The sequence below is a fragment of the Enhydra lutris genome, unplaced genomic scaffold (genome assembly GCF_002288905.1).
Source record: "Enhydra lutris kenyoni isolate GAN:26980312 unplaced genomic scaffold, ASM228890v2 scaffoldscaffold23, whole genome shotgun sequence".
Classification (NCBI taxonomy): Eukaryota; Metazoa; Chordata; class Mammalia; order Carnivora; family Mustelidae; genus Enhydra; species Enhydra lutris.
In genome coordinates this window covers 4031617-4054756 of record NW_019154107.1, presented here as the reverse complement: position 1 = coordinate 4054756, position 23140 = coordinate 4031617, and the positions used below count along the sequence as shown (strand labels likewise).

Sequence of the window (23140 nt, the reverse complement as noted above, 5' to 3'; positions counted from 1 at the left end):
CCTAAAAGTTACTTTTTAAAAGCCTCAGAAAAATAAATCAGAATCCACAGTTGTTACCATATATTATCTAAAATATCATTTTCAACAACAAAAAAATTACGCTATGCAAAGAGAGAAAAGTGTTAGGGAAAAAAAAGTCAATAAAAACTGACAGAGCAAAGCCAGGTATTAGATTTAGCAAAGATCTGAAAGCAGCCATTATAAATAAGCCCAAAGAATTAAACTATATTCCAAGAATTAATGGTAAATAGAACGAAAATGACTCAACCAATAGAAAATCATGGGGCACCTGGGTGGCTGAATCAGTTAAGCATCTTCAGGATTGTGAGTTCAAGCACCATGTTGGGCTCCATGCTGAGTATGGAGCCTACAGAAAGAGAAGAGAAGAGGAGGGGAGGGCTGAGGAGGGAAACGGAGGGGAGAAAGAGGAAGAGAAAGAGTGGAAGGAAAGGAAAGGATGAAGGGAAGGAAGGAAGGAAGGAAGGAATAGGAAGAAGAGAGGGGAGAGGAAGGTAAGGGAAGGGAGAGCAGGGCAGGGGAAGAGAGGGGGGAGGAAGGAGAGAGGGAGAGAGAAAGGAAGGCAAGGAAGAAAGGAAGGGAAGGAAAGAAGGAAGGAAGGAAGGGGGAAGAAAGAAGAAGAAAGGAAGAAAGGGGGGAGGGAGACAAGAAAGAAAGAAAATCACAACAGAGAAACAGAAACTAAAAAACAATCAAATGGAAATTCTGAAATTGCAAAGTACAATAACCAAAATGAACAAACAGAAATCTAAACCTCACACGTAACACTCTGTCAAGTATATTGCAAAGTAATCAAATTTTTGAAAAAGTAATCTAAACCTGAGCTGAAGGATTTCTCAACTGTAAGCCTCTTATTCATTTGTTAAGTGGGGGTAGTATTATTTATTAATAGTACCTATACCTAACAGAAATGAAGAGAGGATACAATTAGAACAGGTAAAGTACTTCCTAGCACACTGTGAACACAATAATTGTTAGCTGCTATCAGTTATCTTCATCATACATATTTTGCTAGGGAAGGACATCATGGCTGCCCCCGGTCCAGAAAGTTCCTCGGGAAGATGTCTTACCTAGGGAGACAGTCCCTACAGGCAGCTGGGAAGAAAGACAGTAAATCCTAACTTATACTGGAGAAAAATAATACAGCCAGCCGTTCTCTGACACTTATTACTTTGACAAAATCTCCTAGTTACTTCATAATTATATAATTACTTCTACATTTGTAACTATACTGTATTTTTTAAGCATTTGTTCTTTTTTAAGGTCTTCGCAAGTTTTTACTTGAGCGTGAAATTCTAGGCAAACTTGTTTTCTATATACATATATTCATACCTACATATAGAAATGACTTGAACATCTGTATCCTAATAAGCCCTCTTACATCGTTTTGGTGCTAGGAGTGGGGCAACCATCATCAGAATGGAGAAGTGATTCATATCATATCAGAAAAAAGAGTTATCAAAACCTAACACGCTTTGGCCGAACCAAGGTAACCTGCCAGCCGGCTACTCTGACCCGGGGGGATTACCCAGTTTGACCTGAGGAGACTTCACTTCCCACCAGCACACTTATTTCTTTCCCTTTCAGGTTTTTATGGGGTTTTTTTGTTTGGGTTTGGTTTGGCTTGTTTTTTTGTTTGTTTGTTTTGTTTTTTAAAGATTTTATTTATTTATTTATTTGACAGACGGAGATCTCAAGTAGGCAGAGAAGCAGGCAGAGAGAGAGGAGGAAGCAGGCTCCCTGCTGAGCAGAGAGCCCCATGTGGGGCTTGATCCCAGGACCCAGGGATCATGACCTGAGCCGCAGGCAGAGGCTTTAACCCACTGAGCCACCCAGGGGCCCCTTGGTTTGTTCTTTTTGTTTAGTTCTGTTTGTTTGTTTTTACTCACTCTGTTTTTGGAACCGCTTTTCGCAGCCAGAAGAAATCAGACTGTGCTAAGTACTTGCGGGTTTGCAGGACATTGCCAAAGTAGTCGGATTCTGAAAACTTGATCTGAATAAAACAAACCACAACCATCATTGTTCTAAGTGCAGATAAAAGAAACAAAGTCTGAACAAAGTCTTCAGCACACAAACGAGCAACCAACAGAGAAGCTACACTTTTCCAGACACCTCTCAGCTGTCACCAGTTAACCCAGTATCCACAGAGCCATGGAATTTAATCTCCGTGATTTTCTTTTACAAGAAAAAGTCCCCAAATCGATATGATTATTTCTGGATCATGGTAAACAAACAAGAGATGCTGCAGTAATTTATGACGCATTTCATTTGCTTTATAATTGAAAAATCTACTTTAACCTTTATAGGACATATCCTCTTAGGTTTGAAATTTCTTGGCTCACACGAGTCCTTGATCTTTTCTGAAATGTGTTCTTTATTTATTTGTCACATAGGTTCTTCTAATAACATTCAGTTTAGTCAGCTGAAACCTCATTTAGCTTATAGATGATGATTTAGTCAAATGTTAAGATCCAATTTACTGTAATCAGCATTTGCTCATGAAGGGAAACAATGCAAGTGGTTCAGAGATTTATTTCCCCCGCTAAGCACAATGGAGTCACTAGAATCATTTCATTATGAACAGAATTTGTCTCTTACCACTCAAAAAATTCTCTGGTCTCTAAAAATTAATGAAACTACAGAGGCAAATCGTAGATTACAGCTTGCATAGAAAAACAGAAACTTGATGCATCACAACAATTTGTGTATTAAAATAGGGAGACAGACATAAATGACTCCTGAGTTCCTTTTCCTTTTTTGGAAGGAGAATTGTAAACAGTTGGATTTCTCTAGGCATTCTATCTACAAAACAAGCAGTACTTAACCTAAATATTGCAAATAATATCTGCATAACAGTAAAAGCAATGGGATATAGTGATGGCTAATTCTTTGGTTTGAAAATATAGTACTGGGCCAGCTGGGTGGCTCAATTAAGCGTCTACCTTGGGCTCAGGTCATGATCTCAGGGTCCTGGGATCGAGCCCCACATCGGGGCTCTCTGCTCAGCACAGAGTCTGCTTCCCCCTCTCACTCTCCCTCTGTGCTCTCTCTCTCTCAAATAAATAAATAAAAATCTCTATATATATAAATATATACTACTGTGGCAAATAAAATAAGAAAAATACATGTCTGAATAAGCAAATAACCAAGAGTAACCAAAATCTCACTAGCTGTAATTTTTTTTTAATAAATTTAAACCATACTCTTCTAAAAGGAAAAATTGAAATATAGCAAATGCATGTATGTGAAATCCACAGGCATTACATTATAAATATGAATACACGCATAGCAACTTGATGGCTATAGATTTGACAGTCATCTATCTGCTGGTCAACATCAGGCTCACGTTCATCTCTTCCCTAACATACGAAGGATACTCATTGTATCTGTGGAGTAACTTTTGTTAATGATTCATCTTGCTCTTTCCAGAGGTCAGGCCAAAATGTAAAGGAAGGAGCAAAATAACTAAAGGCACAGGGAGAAAGGCAAGAATGCAAGTATCGATTCCTGGCATCTTTGGTGTTCTACCTGACCAACCAGCTATAAAGATAGGACTTTAAGTTGTCCCTCCTTCAAGCCTCTTAGCCGGGTGACTGATAAATAAATTGTGGTATAGTTCCATAGTGGAAAATAATACAGCAGTTTAAAGAATGGTATGTATGCATGAACATGAGATCATCTCAAAAGCAATGCTGACTGAATAAGGCAAATTGTATGTATGAGAGAATTTAAAGTTTTAAATCATGTAAAATGATACTGTATGTTGTTTATGGATACATACCTATATAGCAAAAGCATAAAGAAATACATGGACATAATAAACACTGAATTCCAGATAGTGTTTATATTTAGGGAAGGAGGTAGGCAGGAAGAAAGGACATTATTAGATCAAGGCTGATTACAAAAAGAATATCCAATGTATCTTGCTCATTTCAAATGTGTACGTGCATTATAAAGCTAATGCAACAATGTTTAATATTTGTTAAACTAGAGGTGTTCCAAATAGGACTTTACAGACTTTTCCAATGTTTGAGATGCTTCAAAATAATTATAAATAATTCAAAATAATTATAAATAATTCAAAATAATCCTATAATTGATTGTATTTAAAAATAGAAGTTTATAGTCAACCTCAGAAGAAAGAGAGTAAGCTCCTTGTTTTAGCAAGCAACCTTAACCAACATCCTAATGCATTCCTGGGTCATACAGTTAAAAGATGTGTCCACTGTTCAACCCTTAGCCTTTTTTTTTTAGCTTTTGTTCCCAAGACAGCTCTGACAGATCCTTCAGAATATGAGTGCAACTGATGAAAAATTCAGATTCACTCTTGGGTTCACAACACTTTCCGGGAAATTCTCTCAAAGGAATTACCTTCATAAATATTAACTTTTCTTTTTGGTAATATCAGTGGGGTCAATTGTTACTTTTGGAAGAGTTTGCTAATTGTGATACTTTCCTGTTCAATTTGAAAAAAAAAAAAAAAACAGAAACCTTGATATTCAGGTTGTCCTATAGATATTAAATGGAAAACCATCCAAAAATTTCCTTAAAAAGAAGAGTACCGAGTAAAAATATACTTTAAAATAAATAAGGTCCTACCATTGCCTTAAAAATAATCATGGGGAGCAAAACTCAGAGGCAAGTAATTACAATTAGCCAATGGCTTATCTATGTTTAGAAGGGCAATTTTAAGGTTGTTTTAATTATTAAACAGAATATACGCTATTTCTCAGCCTAATTTAATTGATCTATTCCATTTATTTAGTGGAAGTCATAGGTAATAGGGGACAAAATTTTACTTCTTCCTGTGATACCGGTTAAGTGTTTGGGGGTAGGGAAGGACTAGCCCCTGTTATTCCCAAATAATAGATGGGGAAAAGAGCTGAGGAGATTACGGTACTTGGCAAAGCCATACAGTTTAAATCATGAGTTTCCTAACTGCAATGTTCCTTTCATTGATCCTTATAAGGAAAACCGTGATTAGACAAAAACAGTACAGGGTGGGTGGCTCAATGGGTTACAGCCTTTGTCTTCAACTCGGGTTGTGATCCCAGGGTCCTGGGATCGAGCCCCGAATCGGGCTCTCTGCTCAGCAGGGAGCCTGCCTCCCCCCTCCCTCTCTCTTTGCCTGCCTCTCTGCCTACTTGTGATCTCTATCAAATAAATAAATAAAATACTTTTTAAAAACAGTACAGGGAAGGAGGAGGCAAAGGTAAGAATTAAGGGTGGGAGGAGAAGCAGTGACTAAATAAGTGATGGCAGTTTACTTAACATCATATAGCTGTTAAAATAATGCTAATTTGTCTAGGGAAGTCAAGACCAAAACAACGGGTTAATGGTAAAGGTCAATAGACAAAATTATATATGTGTCAATTTCAGCAATATAAAAACAAAAAGGCAAAATAACGTGGTGAAATAGAAGTATGTATTATTATGTTCTAGTACCAATATTATGAGTACTTTTTCATGCCTTTTCTCTATTTCCCAAATTTTCCACCATGTGATAATACTTTGATAAGTGTAAATATTTCAACAGGCCCTTGAACAAAAGGAGAAACAACCATGAAACCCAGCTACCACTGGGAAAATTCCACTTGTGGAGACAGCAACAAGAACAAATGCACATGAATATTTGAAAACCACCTGTAATCTTCAAAAAAAATGCTTAAATCCTGCAACGGACAATAATTGGCTTGAAAGCCTCTTGTCCTCCCCATTACTGGTGAAAATGTAGGTCAAGTTGATAATGACTTTCAATCACTTACATCTCCTGACTTTTCAACTGGGTGATCTCTGGCAAACTCATTGGGGCTCTTGTTGTCATATCCTAGGAATAGTCGTCCAGATCCTAAAATTCAGGGGAATCTGAATTTCCCCTCCTGGAAATCCTATCCAGGATATGAAGTACCAAGTGTCACAGACTAAAGGTATGAAGGGATAAAGCTTTTACGACCCCTCAAAGGTGAGGAACGTGTACTAAGGGCAGAAAAAGCAAATGCTTGCAGCTTTTCTCAGTAGAATAAGTACATGTTGATAAGATACTACGTGAGCCAATAGGACAAAGAGATTCTAGAACACTTTTTAAGTTAAATCCATTTAAAGATACTCAGAGATATATCCGAGTGTCCGTAAGAAGGATTTTGTTAGGCACTCACAGAATTTTCTAAAAACTTGATGGAATTCAGATTTTGTACTTATGTTTTCCCTAATTTATAGCAATGTAATATTCAGAATTGCTGCATTTAGACAGCTTTGTCCTTAAGTACTCTGCGTGTGTACATACATACATACCTACACAGAGACGATGTCCAAACTGTTTAACAACTTACATAGATGATACACTGTGGATGACGCAGTTCCCACAAGCAGCCACCTAAGGGTGACTCTGAGGAGTGCCAGCTAGCACACCACCAAGGAACCAGGTACCCTGTAGCCACCACTGGGGGACAGGGGACGACTTGGTCTGCTCTTGGGGAGGGAACAAACAAGATGGAGGCCAGCATGTGGGAGTTACAGAAGACTGGCCGGAAGGCTGGTAAGCACCAGGGCACTCCCCTCCAGTGCCCACTCTTGGCTCTTCTGGGCCATGATGGCCAGAGATGACTTGGTCAAACTTAGGACCATGTTTGATTTTGTTTCTTTACCTATTGTACAGAATTACTTCAATATTTTAGCAACCTGTTTCTCTGGAGCATGTCACCTAAATCTCACCTCACACACACATTCCACTGGCTACAGCAGACCAGGACCCACTCCAGAGAATATTATGCAGGTTCACACATCTGTATATCTCTATACGCATACTGATATGCTTATGTATGTGTGTGATTATCACTCACCAGAAACACTGACCTTCTCTGAAGAAGTACCCAGATCCAGTGCTCCTAAGTAAATAGAGGCCAGCTGGGGCTCTGACTTTAGCCCGTAGTCCAGTTCTCCACTGGCTTTCACAAGAATGAGTGAAATACCTAGCAGGGCCAGTTACTTACCTACTGTCTTTCTCAGCTACATGCCTAGCCTTTTACTCTGTTCTAGAACGATGGGGCAGGGAATCTGAAAACTTTATTTCTGGAGTGCCAGTTGGCTTCCTGCCAACAGCAGGCACTGGGTGAAGTCAGCAGGTGGCAAGAAGGGAAAGAATGCTGTGTCTGTCATCTTTCATTCTCTCTCCTCTTTCTTCTGACAATGATTCTGGAAGAATCTTCAGCCCCTCTTCCTATGAACTCTCCTCTCTTTGAAATACCTAGTGTGGTTCTGGTTTTCCTGACTAATACAGCAACATTCCCCCAACTGGCATCAACTTGCTCTTGAGTCCATTTTCATGAAGGATCAATGAAGGAACCCTTTGTAAGGCTAATTTGAAAATGGACTGATGCCTACGTATTTAAAGCTAACCAGTAGGTTTTCCCTGCATGTTACCAGGAGTTCACACAAAGGGCATCTCCTCTCTTCTTGCTCTTTTCAAAGACTAAAGTAAGATTGTTGTTCAGAAATACTCGGCGGGGTATCTCGGTTTACCCTGTCAATCTCAGAGAGAGGAAATGTTTTTTCTGAATTCTTCACATTTGCCTCCAAGTTCTTTTCCATTTGCTCTTATCTCCACATGAGCCCAAGTTCAGTCTTCTGCCTTTCTCCTTGACCTTCATCTGATCCGTTACTTAATCTCTATCCTCTTTCGCCTTTCTGCCTGATGAAGCATATCTTTGCTTGCGACAAATAAAGTAAGCTGTTTTTCATTTCTAACAGCCTCTTGCGCTCAGAGCTTGTATTACCAGAAATTTCTCACAGACCCTATAGTAGTCCTTATCTACGTGTTTCTCAAAACTGAAAACACAGCCTTATTATACCCCAGTAATACTCTAGCCCTACTGCTATTCACCTTGGCGACACTATTACGGTCTATCACATCAAGCATCCTTTACCTATATTCAGGTTGGGTTTTATTCATTTTTTTCTACCCAATTCTGAACACAAATGTATTTTGATTTCAGTATTTGGATTTTTTTTAACTGTCTGTTGTTTTTTTTTTTTTTTTTAACTGTCAGAAACTCCTGGGTGCAACTGTGTCTACTCTGGGTATGAGTCAGACAAAAGCTGTTTCTTGACTAAAGTGCTTAAAAATCTTGGTGTGCAATGGCTTCAGTTCAGACCCTGGAGAAACAAGGAAACCTACCTAATACTGCAGCCTGTCTGGCATCTGGTTTCTTTTCACAAAAGATGCCGCATTCGGCAAGTACTCACACTTTCGGGCACTCGCTTCAGACAAGAACAGACCGGCAACAAAACCTGATCAGGGGGCGCCTGGGTGGCTCAGTTGGTTAGGCAACTGCCTTCAGCTCAGGTCATGATTCTGGAGTCCCGGGATCGAGTCCCACATAGGGCTCCCTGCTCAGCAGGGAGTCTGCTTCTCCCACTGACCTCTCTCCTCTCATGCTCTCTCTCATGCTCTCTCTCTCTCAAATAATTAAATAAAATCTTAAAAAAAAACACCTGATCAGCTGAGCATTGTGAGTGAGCCCTGAACGCTATCTTACTTGATTAAAGCTTGAGACGGTTCCATCCGTATAGCTTTTTAAATCAATTTGAGGCACCTGGATCCTGCACGGGTCAATTCATAATGACTTTTCCTCACCAAAATAATGTCTTACATACAAATTGAAGATGTTACAACTAACAGTTAGACTATGCTTACTGCGTGCCTGGGTCAGTTTTCCAAAATGCTAAATATGTTAACTTCTCTGATCTCAGCAGCCCTATAAGGGAGAGGTTATTATTCTCAATTCCATTCTGATATGAGAAATCTGAGACACAGTGACGCTATATAATCTACCCTGGGTCACATAGCTACTAAATGGCAGACAAGGGATCTAACTTCAGGCATCCTGATCCCAGAGTCCGTGTCATAACCACTACACCGAAATGCTTCTCACACCTTCTCATCCGCATCCTTAACTTAGGGTAATTGCCAGTCTCATCCAGGCTTTCCTTCGAAGGCGTTTTGTGCCCCAGTGATGGTCTTCTCAGCAGCAACGGTTCAGATACTGATCCCCCAAGTACCAGTGAGCACTTAAAAGGAAACTACTTATGCACCAAAGCATTATGTTAGGCACTTTCATAATTATATACTCTCATTTCATCCTCCTGACAATACCAAGACTTGGTTATTATTATTTCCTGTATCGAGGGTTGGAGAAGGTCATCGAAAATTTGACTACAACTTGACCTGTGAGATGGATCTGGGCAGTCAGAGGCTTCCCATCCCTATTCCCAGGAATGTGGCTTCTGCTTGCCTTTCCTGCTCCCAGGGGCTGCTCAGAGGACACAGCCTTGAGAATGGGATGTGGTGTGGGGAACATCTGCACAGTGTACATGACTGAACCTAGTTAGGGCCTCTATATAAACTTTTAAAATCCGGCAGGCAGGTGCGGGGATCCACTCGTCTTGCTGCCCTTGTACGTACGCTGCCTTGGCTTGTGAAACCCACCACCTACCAACCTGGAAGGGCCTGCCTCTTCAGGGGCTGGTTTTGGGATACCCCCAGGAAGGCAAGCTAACTGAACCTGCGTAAGCACAAACAACTAGTAAATGGAAAAGGCAGAAGCACTCCGAGGCCTGTGCTCTTAACCACTTAACGATTTGACCTCCCCTCTTTTCTTCCCTTCCAACCAGCTCTGGAAAGGCAGCTCCCACCAATTCCTCAAACCCACTACTCTTCCTCTGGGGCAGGGGCCTGAGAAGGACCTTGCAGAACCCCTGCTCTGATTAGAGGCAGAGCTTTCGGGGCCCGGATTTCAGTCCTGGCTCTGACACTATGTAGGACACTGAGGAAACCACTTAACATCTTTGAGTCTCTATGTCCTTTTCGGCAAAATGGAGATAAACACCATCTACTTCACAGGATTACTGTGGAGGTTACAATATAATGTACATATGTGTTGAGTGCGTCAGTATTTTTAATTATCATAATAATACTGAGATTTTTCAGCAACAAAACAATGTATGAGATGGGCTGGAGTGTATTATCCTCCTCCCGGGCAGCTGGAGCAATCCTTCAAAGGCCATATCTTGGACCAATGGAGAAACTTTATAATGAAAACTTCTCTCACTTTTGAATAATCTTATAAAATTTGGATGTTCATCTACAAATCTAGGACTGCTTTTAGTTATGTGACTTGTCAAACCACCATTTCAGGAAAGACCTACATCTCAGAACCTTACTTATTAAACTCTAAAAAACTACTTTTTTAAGAAAACGTAGTGAATGGTAAAAACGGGGTTTGTGAGGAAGAGAAGTTCTTTATCAGTACTATTTGTAGGAAAGGAAATAAACAGTGGTTGTGATTAGAAAGGCCTATAATGGGGGCGCCTGGGTGGCTCAGTGGGTTAAGCCGCTGCCTTCGGCTCAGGTCATGATCTCAGGGTCCTGGGATCGAGCCCCGCATCGGGCTCTCTGCTCAGCAGGGAGCCTGCTTCCTCCTCTCTCTCTGCCTGCTTGTGATCTCTGTCTGTCAAATAAATAAATAAAATCTTTTTTAAAATAAAAGAAAGGCCTATAATGAATGAATCTACCGGAAAATACATGTCCCAAAATATCAGAATACAAAAGAATTATTACTATTCCTCCATCAGTAACGTACTGCAAATATACAGTCCAACTCATAATAAATTAGAGGGTCCTATGTATATGCACTTAATCTGCCAAAACACTCATAAAGTTTAATGAAGTTAACTCCCAGCAGGCAGATTTACTACTAGTGATTTAGTATGAATGAAGCACATGAAGAATGTTTGACAACAAACATCATGCGTTTTGCATTAGAACATGCCCACTAATTATAAAATATTCAATTTGCTTAATTCTTTCCTCTATGGTCAAATCAGACCTAATCCAGGTCCGTGTGCTTTATGGTACCCACTCAGCCATGAATTCTTTCTGACACTTCCTTTATTTTGAATCAGTGCTAAATCTTGTGATTCGCCTGGCATATCGAAGCTCATATGTAGCCAAGGGATGAATCAAAAGTTGGTGCTTTCTGGCACTACCCAGTCTAAGTGCTTGGGCTTGGGTTAGCTGAAAGGCATGAGGCCAGTAAAAGTTGCCAAAAAACAAAAATACAGTATATTTAGCACTTACTGCCTTCAGGTCTTCATTAACATAAGTGTCATTCATTATAAACTCAGGATAGCCAACTTTTGCCAAAACAGCTCTTGCCTATAAGAAGGAAAAAGAAAAATGAGGTCAGAGTTTCAGCACTTAAATCATTAATAATCACACAATGTAGGACGCGATGTTCATCTGAAAACTCTCGTTACTGAGTGTCTAGTAAATGCAACCCACTATGATATGCAAAAAAAAAAAAAGTAATTTAGTCCCTGCCCTCAATATACTGACCATACAGTGGATGCACAAACACATAGTAAAAATAAACAAAGTAAAAGTTTCAAAAGAAACACAGTATTGTTATCAAATTCCTGCAGAGAAACTAATTCCTCATGAGGAAAATGCTTAACGTAGATGACCAAACTGAGACTTCGAGAATGGGTGGGATTTCAAAACGCAGAGGTGAGAGGAAGGACACTGCAGGAGGACACAAGGACAAAGACAGGGAGCTGGAAAGGAAGGTCACTGCACAGAGAGGGGCGGGAGCTTTGTTGTAGCTGGGCTAGAAAGCACCAGGAGGGGAGAGGAGGAGACGAGGTAGGGAGACATATAGAGGAAAACTGGTTGGGGCCAGTTTATAGGGATTCCCGAATGCCAGGCAAAGAGTCTGTTATTTTCTTTTACAGATAGGAGAGAAGGAAATGTTTTTAGCAGGAGTAAAATGCGATGAGTCACCTTTCAGCAAGATTATCACGCCACACTGAGAATGATGGCTGGAATGCCAGAAAAGATTGCAAGTAGGGGGTCCAGACTAACTTAAGACCTGCCATAACCAGCCTTTTGATAGACAGAGTAACTGACTCCCTGTGTTCTGTAGCATAAAGGGAATGTGGGAAGGAAAACTCACCTGAGGCACATGCAGGGAGCTCTGCACAGTGGGGACTGGCCAGCTATGGCCCCTGGGCCCCATCTACTGTCCCCCCTCTACCCCGCCCCCCACCTCCGGCTCTATAAACTTGTATCAGAACACAGCCAGAACCACTCCTTCACATGTAATCTGTGGCGGCTTTCACACTACCAGCGGCGAGTTGAGTAGTCGGAACAGAAACGCTGCAGCCCACAAAACCTCCAACATTTACTACCTGGCCAACTCTGGCTCTGGAGAAACTTTGCAGTTCCACATAAAAATACGTCTCTTTTCTCTCCCTGGATTCTGGGTTGCACAAAAACAGAAGAGTGGCTTACTCCAAGAGTAAGTACCTGGTAAGGAGGACCTGCCCAGACCTCCGCTCCCGCCCTCCATGCCAGGGATCCCTCGTGTTGGTTCTGTACAGCCCCCTCCAGTATCTAATGTTCTTTTTCTTCTCAAATGGCCAGCACTTCAGACTCCTAGCAGGCCTGCCGTAGGGCTACTGGTACCTGTGACCACACAAAACAGTTCCTGGGAGTTGATCTGCCTTGGGAACCCACCCCCACCCCGACCCACCCCAGTAGCCTTCAGCCAAAGACCGACTGTGGCAGGAGTCCCGAAGCTCTGCTCCTTTGCCTCCATTAAGGACAAACTGTGAGGTCTAACTTGCCTTCCAGAGGTCCCCTGAACGATCAGGCTGTCTGAGACTCCCCCTGAAGTCACACCCTGGCTGGCCTCCCCCATCGCCTTGCTGCTCTCTCTTGGGAACACTTGCTGCATGACTCCTAAGCCACCTGCACGCGCAGCTTCATCTCCAGCTTGGCCTCCAGAAGACCCAGCGGAAGACACCAGGCAAGCCCAAACACGTCGATTTTATTCCAGCACAGCAAACCAGGGACCTCTGCACATTGCTCTCGCTAAGAGTTCTTTCCTTCAGTCCCTTTCCATTTTCCTCACCCAACAAATAAATGGAATAAGATAGTATGTTTTCTTATCTTCCTTGAGATAATTCAAACATTAAATATCACCAGAAACCTGAAACTCAAGACTCAGAGAGGATTTTACAAGTGCCGCACGACCCAGTCATAATGGGTTTTGCTGTTGCAGACTCAAATATAGCACAGATCCAATCCTGCCTTCGAAACCCTGTGAGTAAAAAAAACAAAAACAAAAACAAAAAAAACAAAAACAAAAAAAACCCCTGTGAGTGACACTGAAAGCCTGAGGTGACCCCGAGCGCAGATAGCTAGCCGTTAGGACTCTCCCCCAACACCAAACAAAACCTCCTATGTCTATAAGTTACCTGGTTTCAAGCCCACTGTTTCATTTCCCTCATTGCACTTAGTTCCTCAGTGTCTTTTATGAGCTCACCACAAGTCACAAACATAACCTAGAGCAAATAAAGAGCTCCCAATAGTTACCCCAAATGAAGAAAGAGAGAAGCTGAGTCATCCACCACTGTTTTCTGAACACTGGTCTTTCTGGAACATGCTGATGAATTATGCATTGTTTTGCAGACCTCACGCTCTGGGACCCCCATTGCACGGTGCAGCTTCACAGAATATATTACCTTCTACACTGTGCATGCGGGTCACTGAATCTTCTTTATTATTTATTTAGCAATACCATGACTCGAACAGAGCCGGCAGAGAGATGCAAAGAGTCTCTAAATTCATCTCCCAAGGACACGCAGAGAGAATAAGGTGATGATACTAGTAAAACACTGCCAACATCTGGACACAGCACTCTTCTTCCCCAAACGTGTGCCTCCATTCAAACTCAAACGTCCTTCTGTCAGACAGTCCGGTGTCAGCTCCACGTCATCCCACCCCAGGCCGTTCTACATTGTTCCCCGAGAAGCTTCAGAATTCCATCTTCATCCTATCCCACAGGGCACGGCTCCAGGTCAGCAACTGCCAGTGAGAAGCACTCACAGGAGCCTGGAAAGGCAGACAAGGAGACACCATTTCCTCACCTGCCATTGGCAGCTATGGGCAGATGCAGACACAGAGGCCACTGTGCCAGCAGCTTCCAGGCAATCTCCTGAGGAGACCCCTTCTGCGAGCGGGCAGCTCCTCACTGGGAGATTGGGCCCTTCCCCCTCCGGCCCTCCTAGTGACTACATGAGCGAGCGGGCAGCTCCTCACTGGGAGATTGGGCCCTTCCCCCTCCGGCCCTCCTAGTGACTACATGAGCTCCGAGTGCCCGTATTACACAGATTCCTGCTTGATACACTCAGATGGGCATTCACGTTACTGCATGAACTCTGATACACCCTTTAAGGCAAAGAGCGATTACATCACTTTTTTTTTTTTTAGGATTTTTTATTTATTTATTTATTCATTCATTCATTTATTTATTTGACAGACAGAGATCACAGGTAGGCAAAGAGGCACGCAGAGAGAGAGGAGGAAGCAGGCTCCCCGCTGAGCAGAGAGCCCGATGCAGGGCTCAATCCCGGGACCCTGGGATCATGACCTGAGCCGAAGGCAGAGGCTTTAACCCACTGAGCCACCCAGGTGCCCCGATTACATCACTTTTTAACCTCTCAAGAACGAGATGAACAAAGCTCCAACAGTCCGATGGCTTGCTGAATGGTTAAAGTATTGGTGGGAGGTCTGCAATTAATTACCCCCTGGGTTGGTTACATGGACAAGAAGGAAAGGCAAGTCCCAGGGCAAATACTGAGAGAAGAGTGGTATAAACAGAGAAGGGACTGCATATCATGTTCTGCAAGCAGTATTTCTGGGGCTGCTTGTGGCTGATCAAAAGCTCCCCAGTTTTCTGTAACCACTGCAGGCATTTCCATCCCTTATTCACACAAACTTCTGGAAAGGGACTGCACATCACAACCAAGCCTCCTTCCTCAAGAGAAGAGGCTCGAGCCACTGCTAATCTTCAGTAACTCTGTGACCTTGGGCAAAGTACTTATTTTCTGAAGCAAATATGGCCTACTGTCTACCCAATATCCATTCTACTTTCCTTCTCTTAGTATCAGACCCATATTCTGCTCAGGGTGACAATGGAGCAAACAAAAAATAGCCACATCACCCAGCATCCTTTCCAGCTAGGATTGGCTATGGAAGGAGATTCTGGCCAATGGCACATAACAAATTCCCTGTTCCCCTTACAGAAATCTATTTTCTAAAAAGGACAGATTTGGGGAGCACCTGGTTGGCTTGGTCAGTTAAGCATCTGCCTTTGGCTCCAGTCATGATCTTGGGGTCCTGGGATGGAGCCCCCAGGTTGGGCTCCCTGCTCAGCTGGGGGCCTGCTTTTCCCTCTCCCCTTGCTCCTCCCGCCTGCTGATTCTCTCTCTCTCTCTGTGTCAAATAAATAAATAAATTTTTTTTTTAAATTTAGTTCTAATACAAATATAATGAAAGAGAGAGTTGAAAGAAGTACTGGAATAATAAAGGAACTCAGAAAGGAAAAGTTGAATCACCGAAATCAAGGGTGAGCAAACATTTTCTATAAATGACCACTTAGTAAATATTCTCAGTTTTGCCAGCCATCTATATGGTCTTTAATCCAACTATCTAATTCTGCTGCTGTACCTAGGAAAGCAGCTGTAGATAACACATAAATGAATGGCTGTGTCTGTGTTCCAATAAAACTTTATTTATGGACATTAACATTTGAATCTCAAATGTCTTTTATGTATCATGATACATTCTTCTTTTGATTTCTTTAAACCATTTAAAAATGTTAAATCCATTCTTAGCCATGGGCCATACAAAAGTAAACAGCATGCCAAATACAGCCCAAGAGCCATAGTTGGTTGCGTTGATGTACATTATTCAGTGAGAGTAGATTGTTCATTGAGTTGCCTCAATCAGTAGCACAGGGCCTAGTACACAGTAAGTGCTCAATGATGCTTGCCAAACTGATTCATGCGGAACAGTGGAGGGCAGTGGGCCTGTATGTGCATGTGCTTGCATTTTTAGCTACTTTGTGTTTTCATCTTGCTCCTTGCTATTACTAACGTGTACATACAACTAATCTTAATCACTTAGTTTATTCCTTGCTCTAAAGTCTTAGGGCTAGAGCTCTAAAAAATTACAATTAATTCTATGGAGACAACAGAGAGTTCATAAAGTGAGGATTATTACATTGACACAGAGAGAGAATAATCGCCACAAACGAACTCTGAAAAACAAGGAACGTCGGAAGTGTAAAACACAGTGATTTAAACACTCAAGTCGCCCCTCCTCCCCAGAACTTTCTACAAGGTATACTACAACTTGACAGGGCCAGTGGCAAGCATGGAACCGAACATAATTCTGCTTTATTTGGCTGTGACAATGAAACCATGTCTAATTTTTACACAGATGACCAAAGTGATTTAAAGACTGGTTATGATGATGGCTTTACTCCAGAATTTTCAAAGCCACTTAGTATTAAGCTGATTGGCGAAAAGCAAGATGGAAAACTCATTTTTTTTAAGATTTTCATTTATTTATTTGACAGACAGAGATCACAAGACAGAGAGTGAGGCAGAGAGAGAGGAAGAGAAGTAGGCTTCCCCCCCTGAGCAGAGAGCCCGATGCGGGGCTCGATCCCAGGACCCTGGGATCATGACCTGAGCCAAAGGCAGAGGCCTTAACCCACTGAGCCACCCAGGTGCCCCCAAAACTCATTTGTTTTAATCCCCACTGACTTGGCTGTTGAGGCGAGTCAGGTAAATTCTCAAATGTCTTGCATGTATTACATCAAAGGGATCACTTTAATCACTTAATTAAACAGCTTTGTGTTTCCGCTACCTAGTTAAGTCTCTTAGTCTCTTATTTTTTTTTCTTTTTTATTAATTTAACCAACATAAGAAAAAAAGGAAACTGATGATCAGCTGCCCTTCTACACACAACTTACAGCTCGGCTTCCATAGGCTCTGCAATAGCCTAACCACAGCGAGGCCTCATTTTCTCTGATGAGTTCTGTAATAACTCTTAACCATCAATCAAAACTCTGAGCTTTAAGCATACCCGAAGGTTCAGGAGACTGTACGTGAATTACACTATCCTTCAAAACAATGGCAGTTTTCATATCAAACAAACGATCGACTAGAGTAGATGGCTTGGCTGGAGATACTATCCTAAGCAGAGCTGATGGTATGGATGAAAATTAGCCCTGGGGAGCAGGCTTTAATATCCTCTGGGCCTATTTGGATCCCACAAATAATAACAATGCATTTATCTAAAAGATCAAATTTTATCTACTCAGTAAGGATGGCACTGATTTATTAGGAGTCGTGGGAAACTTGAACTTTGCAAATTGCTTTCGGGTGTGGCTCAGAGGCTCCTGCATCACTGCTCGCAGAGGACCAGTTAAGCGCCCCTGTGAATCAGAAGGCTTTATAAGTGCACGTCTCAGTAGGGATTTTACAAGAGCTGGAAGACAGGAATGCTCAGATTTCAGCTCTTCCGTCTTAAATCCTGCCTGAGTAATGCCCTGGTAGAGCAGACAATCCCCATTTCTCGCCAAACACAGACAATGTTCTCGGAAGCATTCCAAATCATGAACCAGCTCCATCTATCCCTCTCCTTTCTTGACAACACCAACTCCATGTATCTTGGAGGTGGGCAGTCTTTTCAGTCTGGAAAAAGGAAACTAGGCAGGCGTGGGTAAGCTATAATTTCGCCTGAGTGACACTAAACCTTTCCCCAGGGTGTCTGCGTTGGTCCCCTCCTCTCACTTGGTAAGCGCTGCACCAATGGAGTTAAAGAAAGAAACCAACGTTCAGGTTTTCTTTGTAAATAAACAGAGCAGGGAACAGTAACAGAGTTAAGAACCTAAAACCATCTTATGATTAATCCATAAAACAACAATATCCCCCTCGGGGTGGGTAAGGGCATTATTACCTTAAAAACAGAGGCAGGTCTCATATACTCCCTTTAAAACCAGATAGGAGAGTAACCAGATCATACACTTTAAAAAAAAAAAATCAATGTCTTTCTGTACTTTCAATCACATATAGTAAACTGCTTACAAACTTTTTGTAAATAGAACAGCTGCCAGACCTTCTCAAATGAAGATCCTAAGCCTCAATTAGCTAAATTCATTTGTCCAGACATAGCCAAGATGATAAAAGCCCAAGAGCTGGAACAATCTTATATTGTAGTTAGGCTTCGATATGGGCCAAAGTAAATGTTGTTTTTCTCTGTCTCCCCCATACAGGGCTCTACATCAGGTCAGCAAACTATAGCCTACAGGCCAAAACCAGCCCACCACCTGTTTCTGAAAATAGTTTTACTGGAACACAGCGAAGGGGTCCAGAATATGTCATCATGGCCTAAGAATTATTTTGAACTGAAGGCATTTGAGAATCATCCAATGCAGGAAGAGGCTTTCCCTGCACTGCCGTTATGTGCCTAAAAGCAGAGCCTTCTAGAAGAATTCCACTGTCATAAATCCCCTTCAAGGGAGGCTTCCTAATACCAGAGGGAGACTCCTACAACCAGAAATGAGAACTTACTAAAACAAACTTTACCTTCCATTAGTTTCCCCCATATATTTCTCAGTCATTTCCTACCTTTTACTGTCCCTTGAAATCCTAACCCACGCCCCTTGTTCCGATGGTATATAAGCCATAAACTTTCAATGGGGTTTTGAGCTACATTTGAGCTGCATTTTCTGTAAGCTCCCATCTACTTAAGGGAATAAACTTTGTCTTTTTTTTCTTGGTAACCTGTCTCTTGTCAGTTGAGTTCACAGGCCCCCAAAGACCAGACCTCAAAGGGTAGAGGAAAATCCTCTACAACAGCCAAGCTTCTTTGTTTACTTGTCTCTGTCCACTGTCATACTCTAGGAGCGGAGTTGAGTAACCACAAAAGACACCACGAGGCCTGCAAAGCCTGAAATATTTACTATTTGGCTCTTTGCAGAAGTAGTTTACCTCTTCAAGATAAAGGTTCCCAGATTTTTTTAGAACTAATAGTAAAGACAGCAAATGTAAAATAAGGGACAAAACCTAAGTCTTTGGACAATTTTGTCAAGATATAAACATGTGAATCAACTGTCATACTTCATCTTTTGTTGAGGTAAATACCTGAATTTTAAAACAGAGCCAGCATAGGAATATTAACCCAAAGCAGGAATACCATGGAAAAAAATCAAAGAAAAAATGCAAATAAATTATTAAAAATCATTTTCAAATGTCAAGATTCAAAGGGCTTAGAAATGCACAAACAACAGCTAGTCCCTAACACCTAACATTTCTCGGGTAAATTTAATCAGCTATTTAATCTTCCTTCAGTTGTTAAATCACATATTGAAATGGCAGGCAAACTGGAGATGAACTTAAATAAACACATCCCACTCTCCCATCAACACTTCAACAGAGAGGGTATCGCGGTCATTCCTTCCATTAAGGTTTACCTTGGACATGAACAATGCCTCACCAGGGTGAAAAACATTTCAACCACCTCCCTCATAATGTGGGGCAAAGGTCAAATGAGGTAACTTCGAAGAATTATTAAATCAGGCCAACATGAACTGTCATGTAGCTTTCCTACAAGAGAGGGATGCTATAAGGCCACTACCCAGTCAGATGGCTCGTGCCTTTGACACTCTAGGCCTCTAGTTCAGGGGTTCTCACAAAGCTTTGTCCCTGGACCGGTGGCAGCAGTAGCAGTCCTTGGCAGCTTGTGAAAAATGCAAATTCGTGGACCCACCTCAGACCTACTAAGGCACAGTGTCTCTGGGTTGCAGTCCAGGAATCTGCATCGCTGCGAGGCAGGGTCTCTCAGCCCTGGCACCAATGACATTTGGGCCAAACTAGTCTCATTTGTGGGGTTCTGTCCTGTGCACTGGGGGGTGTCTAGCAGCATCCCTCATCTCAACCTACTAGATGCGAGTAACGTTTCCCCTCCCCACTTCACAGCTGTGACCAAAAATGTCTCCAGACCTTGACAAATGTTCCCTGGGGGTACAATACCACGCTGGGCTAAGAACCAGTGTGGGAGGGGATTCTCCTGCATGCTCAAGATTTTGCTACATTGCTAGATGCTTTAGACTGTGAGACTTACCAAGGCTTCCAGACTCCCTTCTGAAAGCCCCTGATATATATTATCCATCCACTTCTTCAATATTCCTTAGGCATCTCACTAGTAGTCACCACTATTATGCCAGCAGGAGTACTTTATGAAGAAAATAACATGATCTTTCCCAACAATTTCTGAATGTGCCTCAGACACTTGCAACTGCACATAATTTCTGGCCAGTGCCACCCAAATCCCAGGGTGACAGGGGCAAACAATTAATCAACAACTGGAAAATGCTTTGCAACTACAAGTCAGGATACAATTATACCCCCAAGATCTCAGAGATGTTTAGATTAAAAGTTCTAACAACTTTTCTCTCAGGAACTTGGCAAAATCTATTTTAATCACTTTGAAGCATCTAAAAACCACGTTAATACAATTACAGTTCACTGAAAAATTAGTATGCAACCCAGTTTGAAAGCTAAAATCAGTCATAGCGGGGTGATATTCCATTTAATTATAAAGATTAATTCAACCTTCACTTATTTGTGCATGTGCTTGGTCTTTTCATTTTTCAAAGAACACCCAAGATTCAAATGCACACAATTGTCAGTGGCATCTATTAGAGTCGTGGATTTCATTTCAAAGTATTATCGATAAAAGGACAAAGGAGGGAAGGAAGGAGAAGAGGGAGGTGGAAGCAGTAGAAACTCGATGAAAAAATGAGGTTTTTCACCAAGTGGATAGGACTGTATCCCTCACTCTCTTTTGTTCCACCTGCACAAATGGTCCCAAATAACAAGTCCTGCTATCCCTATTTTCTAGGTTTTTTGCAAGAGCCGGGTAAAGATTCAAGCAGTGTTGTGAACAACTAGTGCGAAATCTAATTATGACACCCACTGTGTTTTTCAAAATGTATGTTATAACTGCCTTAAAATTTGGCCATAGTCCCACGGCAATTAAGACTGACCACTTCATCATATCACCCATTCAAAATTCAACCTTTTATGGAATGACTAACGATTGCCAAATAAGTACTGTAAACTGGAAAACGCCTTCCTAAATTTTTAGTGAGCTGTAACATACACAAAGTACATAAATATTAAGTGCACAAATCAAAAAAAGTTTTCAATGCACACACAGGCCTGTGTTAGTACCTCCAAGACAAGATTTAAGACATTCATAAGCACCCAGAAGTCTCCTTTGGGTGCCCTGCCAGTCAATAACTCCTTCGCCCCAAGACAAGCACTATTCTGACCTCCACCTCCACAAATGAGTTTTGTCTGTTCTTGAACTTCAAAAAAGGTGTGTACTCTTGGTGTCTGGCTTCCTTCACTCAACAGTACATCTGTGAAAATCATCCATGTTGTTGTGTCTAGCAGGAGTTGAGATAGAGAGTTTAACAAATTGCATTCCTGTCCTCAGGGAGTTCACAGTTGATGATATATGGAGAACAAAATGCAGAAGGAAGGGAGGGAGAGAGGGGAAGGAAAGGAAGAAAAAAACACTACAAGAATGTAGAGGATGGGATGGGAAGGGATGGGAAGAGAAGAACTTTGTGAAAAGGTCATCTTCAAAGAGGAGATCTCAGAGCCAAAAATGAATTAGTAAGAGCAGAAATAACATTTTTCATAATAACAAAAGTAATGCTCTTTATTGAACCCCTACTATGGGCCAGGTACTGGGTTAAAGGCTTCATTTCTTTATCAGATCTAAATTTTACCTCAACTCCACCAGGTAGGTATAGATCACTCCATGTCACAGCTCAGGGAGCTGAGACTCCGAAAGGGTAATTAACCTCCCCAAGTCCTGACATTTAAGGGCCAAAACCAGCCTCTTAACCCAGATACATTTAGCTTTAATCGGACTTCAAAAAGCCCAGTTTTCCCAACATACACCATCTTTTGAGGAGTGAAAAATAGTATTCTATTATATGGATATGACTCACTTTAAAAAATCCAAATGAATTGAAAAATATGTAATGTACACACCTCTGCACCAGTAACCATATTCAGCATGGCCAGATAAATAATCTTTTCAGCTACAAGAAAGACAAGATGCATGTAAACAGGGTTCAGAATACCTTTAAGAAATTTCCATCCCTCCCTAAAAATCAAAGTAATGAGCTTTTGGTTCTGGACACCAATAGAACTAAAGTTTCACCAAGAGCCCCTAGCAGACCAAGAGTTGGCCAAGAGGGGAGGTCAAAACAGAAAAGGAAAGGCAAGAAAGTATTTCTAGGGGTGCCTGGGTGGCTCAGTGGATTAAAGCCTCTGCCTTCGGTTCAGGTTGTGATCCCAGAGTCCTGGGATCGAGCCCCGCATCGGGCTCTCTGCTCAGCAGGGAGCCTGCCTCCCCCCCTCTCTCTCTGCCTGCCTCTCTGCCTACTTGTGATCTCTGTCAAATAAACAAATATAAAATCTTAAAAAAAAAAAAGAAAGTATTTCTAGTTGAGAAAATCAGAGCATCTATTCTTCAGACTAGTCAAGGTAATGAGACCAAAGAGATTTCACCAGTAGAAGGAAGGTTCTAGGGAATGGGGACCCAGCAAGAGAAGGTTATCAATCTCTTGGAGGAGATCCATTGGCAAAGAACCACCCTGAAAAATGGTCTATCAAGAGCATCCCTGGCCTAAAGAATCCTGGCCTTTTTCCTCCTGTTTTGAAAGAGGAGTAACATCTCTCCCTTCGGGATTTAAACACTGTCATAAAGACAAATGAGAGCCAGTTTCAATTTTGAACCAATTAATTTTTTTTTAAGATTTTATTTATTTATTTGACAGAGAGAGATCACAAGTAGGCAGAGAGGCAGGCGGGGGGGGGGGGGGGGAAGCAGGCTCCCCGCAGAGCAGAGAGCTCCATCCCAGAACCATCATGATCTGAGCCAAAGGCAGAGGCTTTAACCCACTGAGCCACCCAGGTGCCCCATGAACCAATTAAATTTAAAACTTTCGTATAAAAGGGCAATGATCTCAGCTCAGGTCTGGATCTCAGGGTCATGAGTTCAAGCCCCACATTTGGTCCAGCTTAAAAACAACAACAACAAAAACAAACAAACATAAAACACTTTCCTAAAGCTCAACCCTAACTAGCTTTGGAGTTAGAAATGAAAAAAACGCACCATTTGGACCTT

At 41.8% G+C, this 23140-nt stretch overlaps 1 protein-coding gene across 2 annotated transcripts in view; it reads right to left on the bottom strand.

The window, feature by feature from the left end:
• Positions 1-23140, bottom strand: part of LOC111150495 (phosphate regulating endopeptidase homolog X-linked) — a 204913-nt gene that overhangs the window by 58427 nt on the left and 123346 nt on the right. For both annotated transcript variants that reach the window (XM_022507971.1, XM_022507972.1), the window contains exons 13-14: positions 11153-11230; positions 1908-2011 (exon numbers count right to left, since the gene is read on the bottom strand). In XM_022507971.1, coding sequence (XP_022363679.1) covers positions 1908-2011; positions 11153-11230 — 182 coding nt within the window. The remainder of the gene's footprint in view (positions 1-1907; positions 2012-11152; positions 11231-23140) is intronic.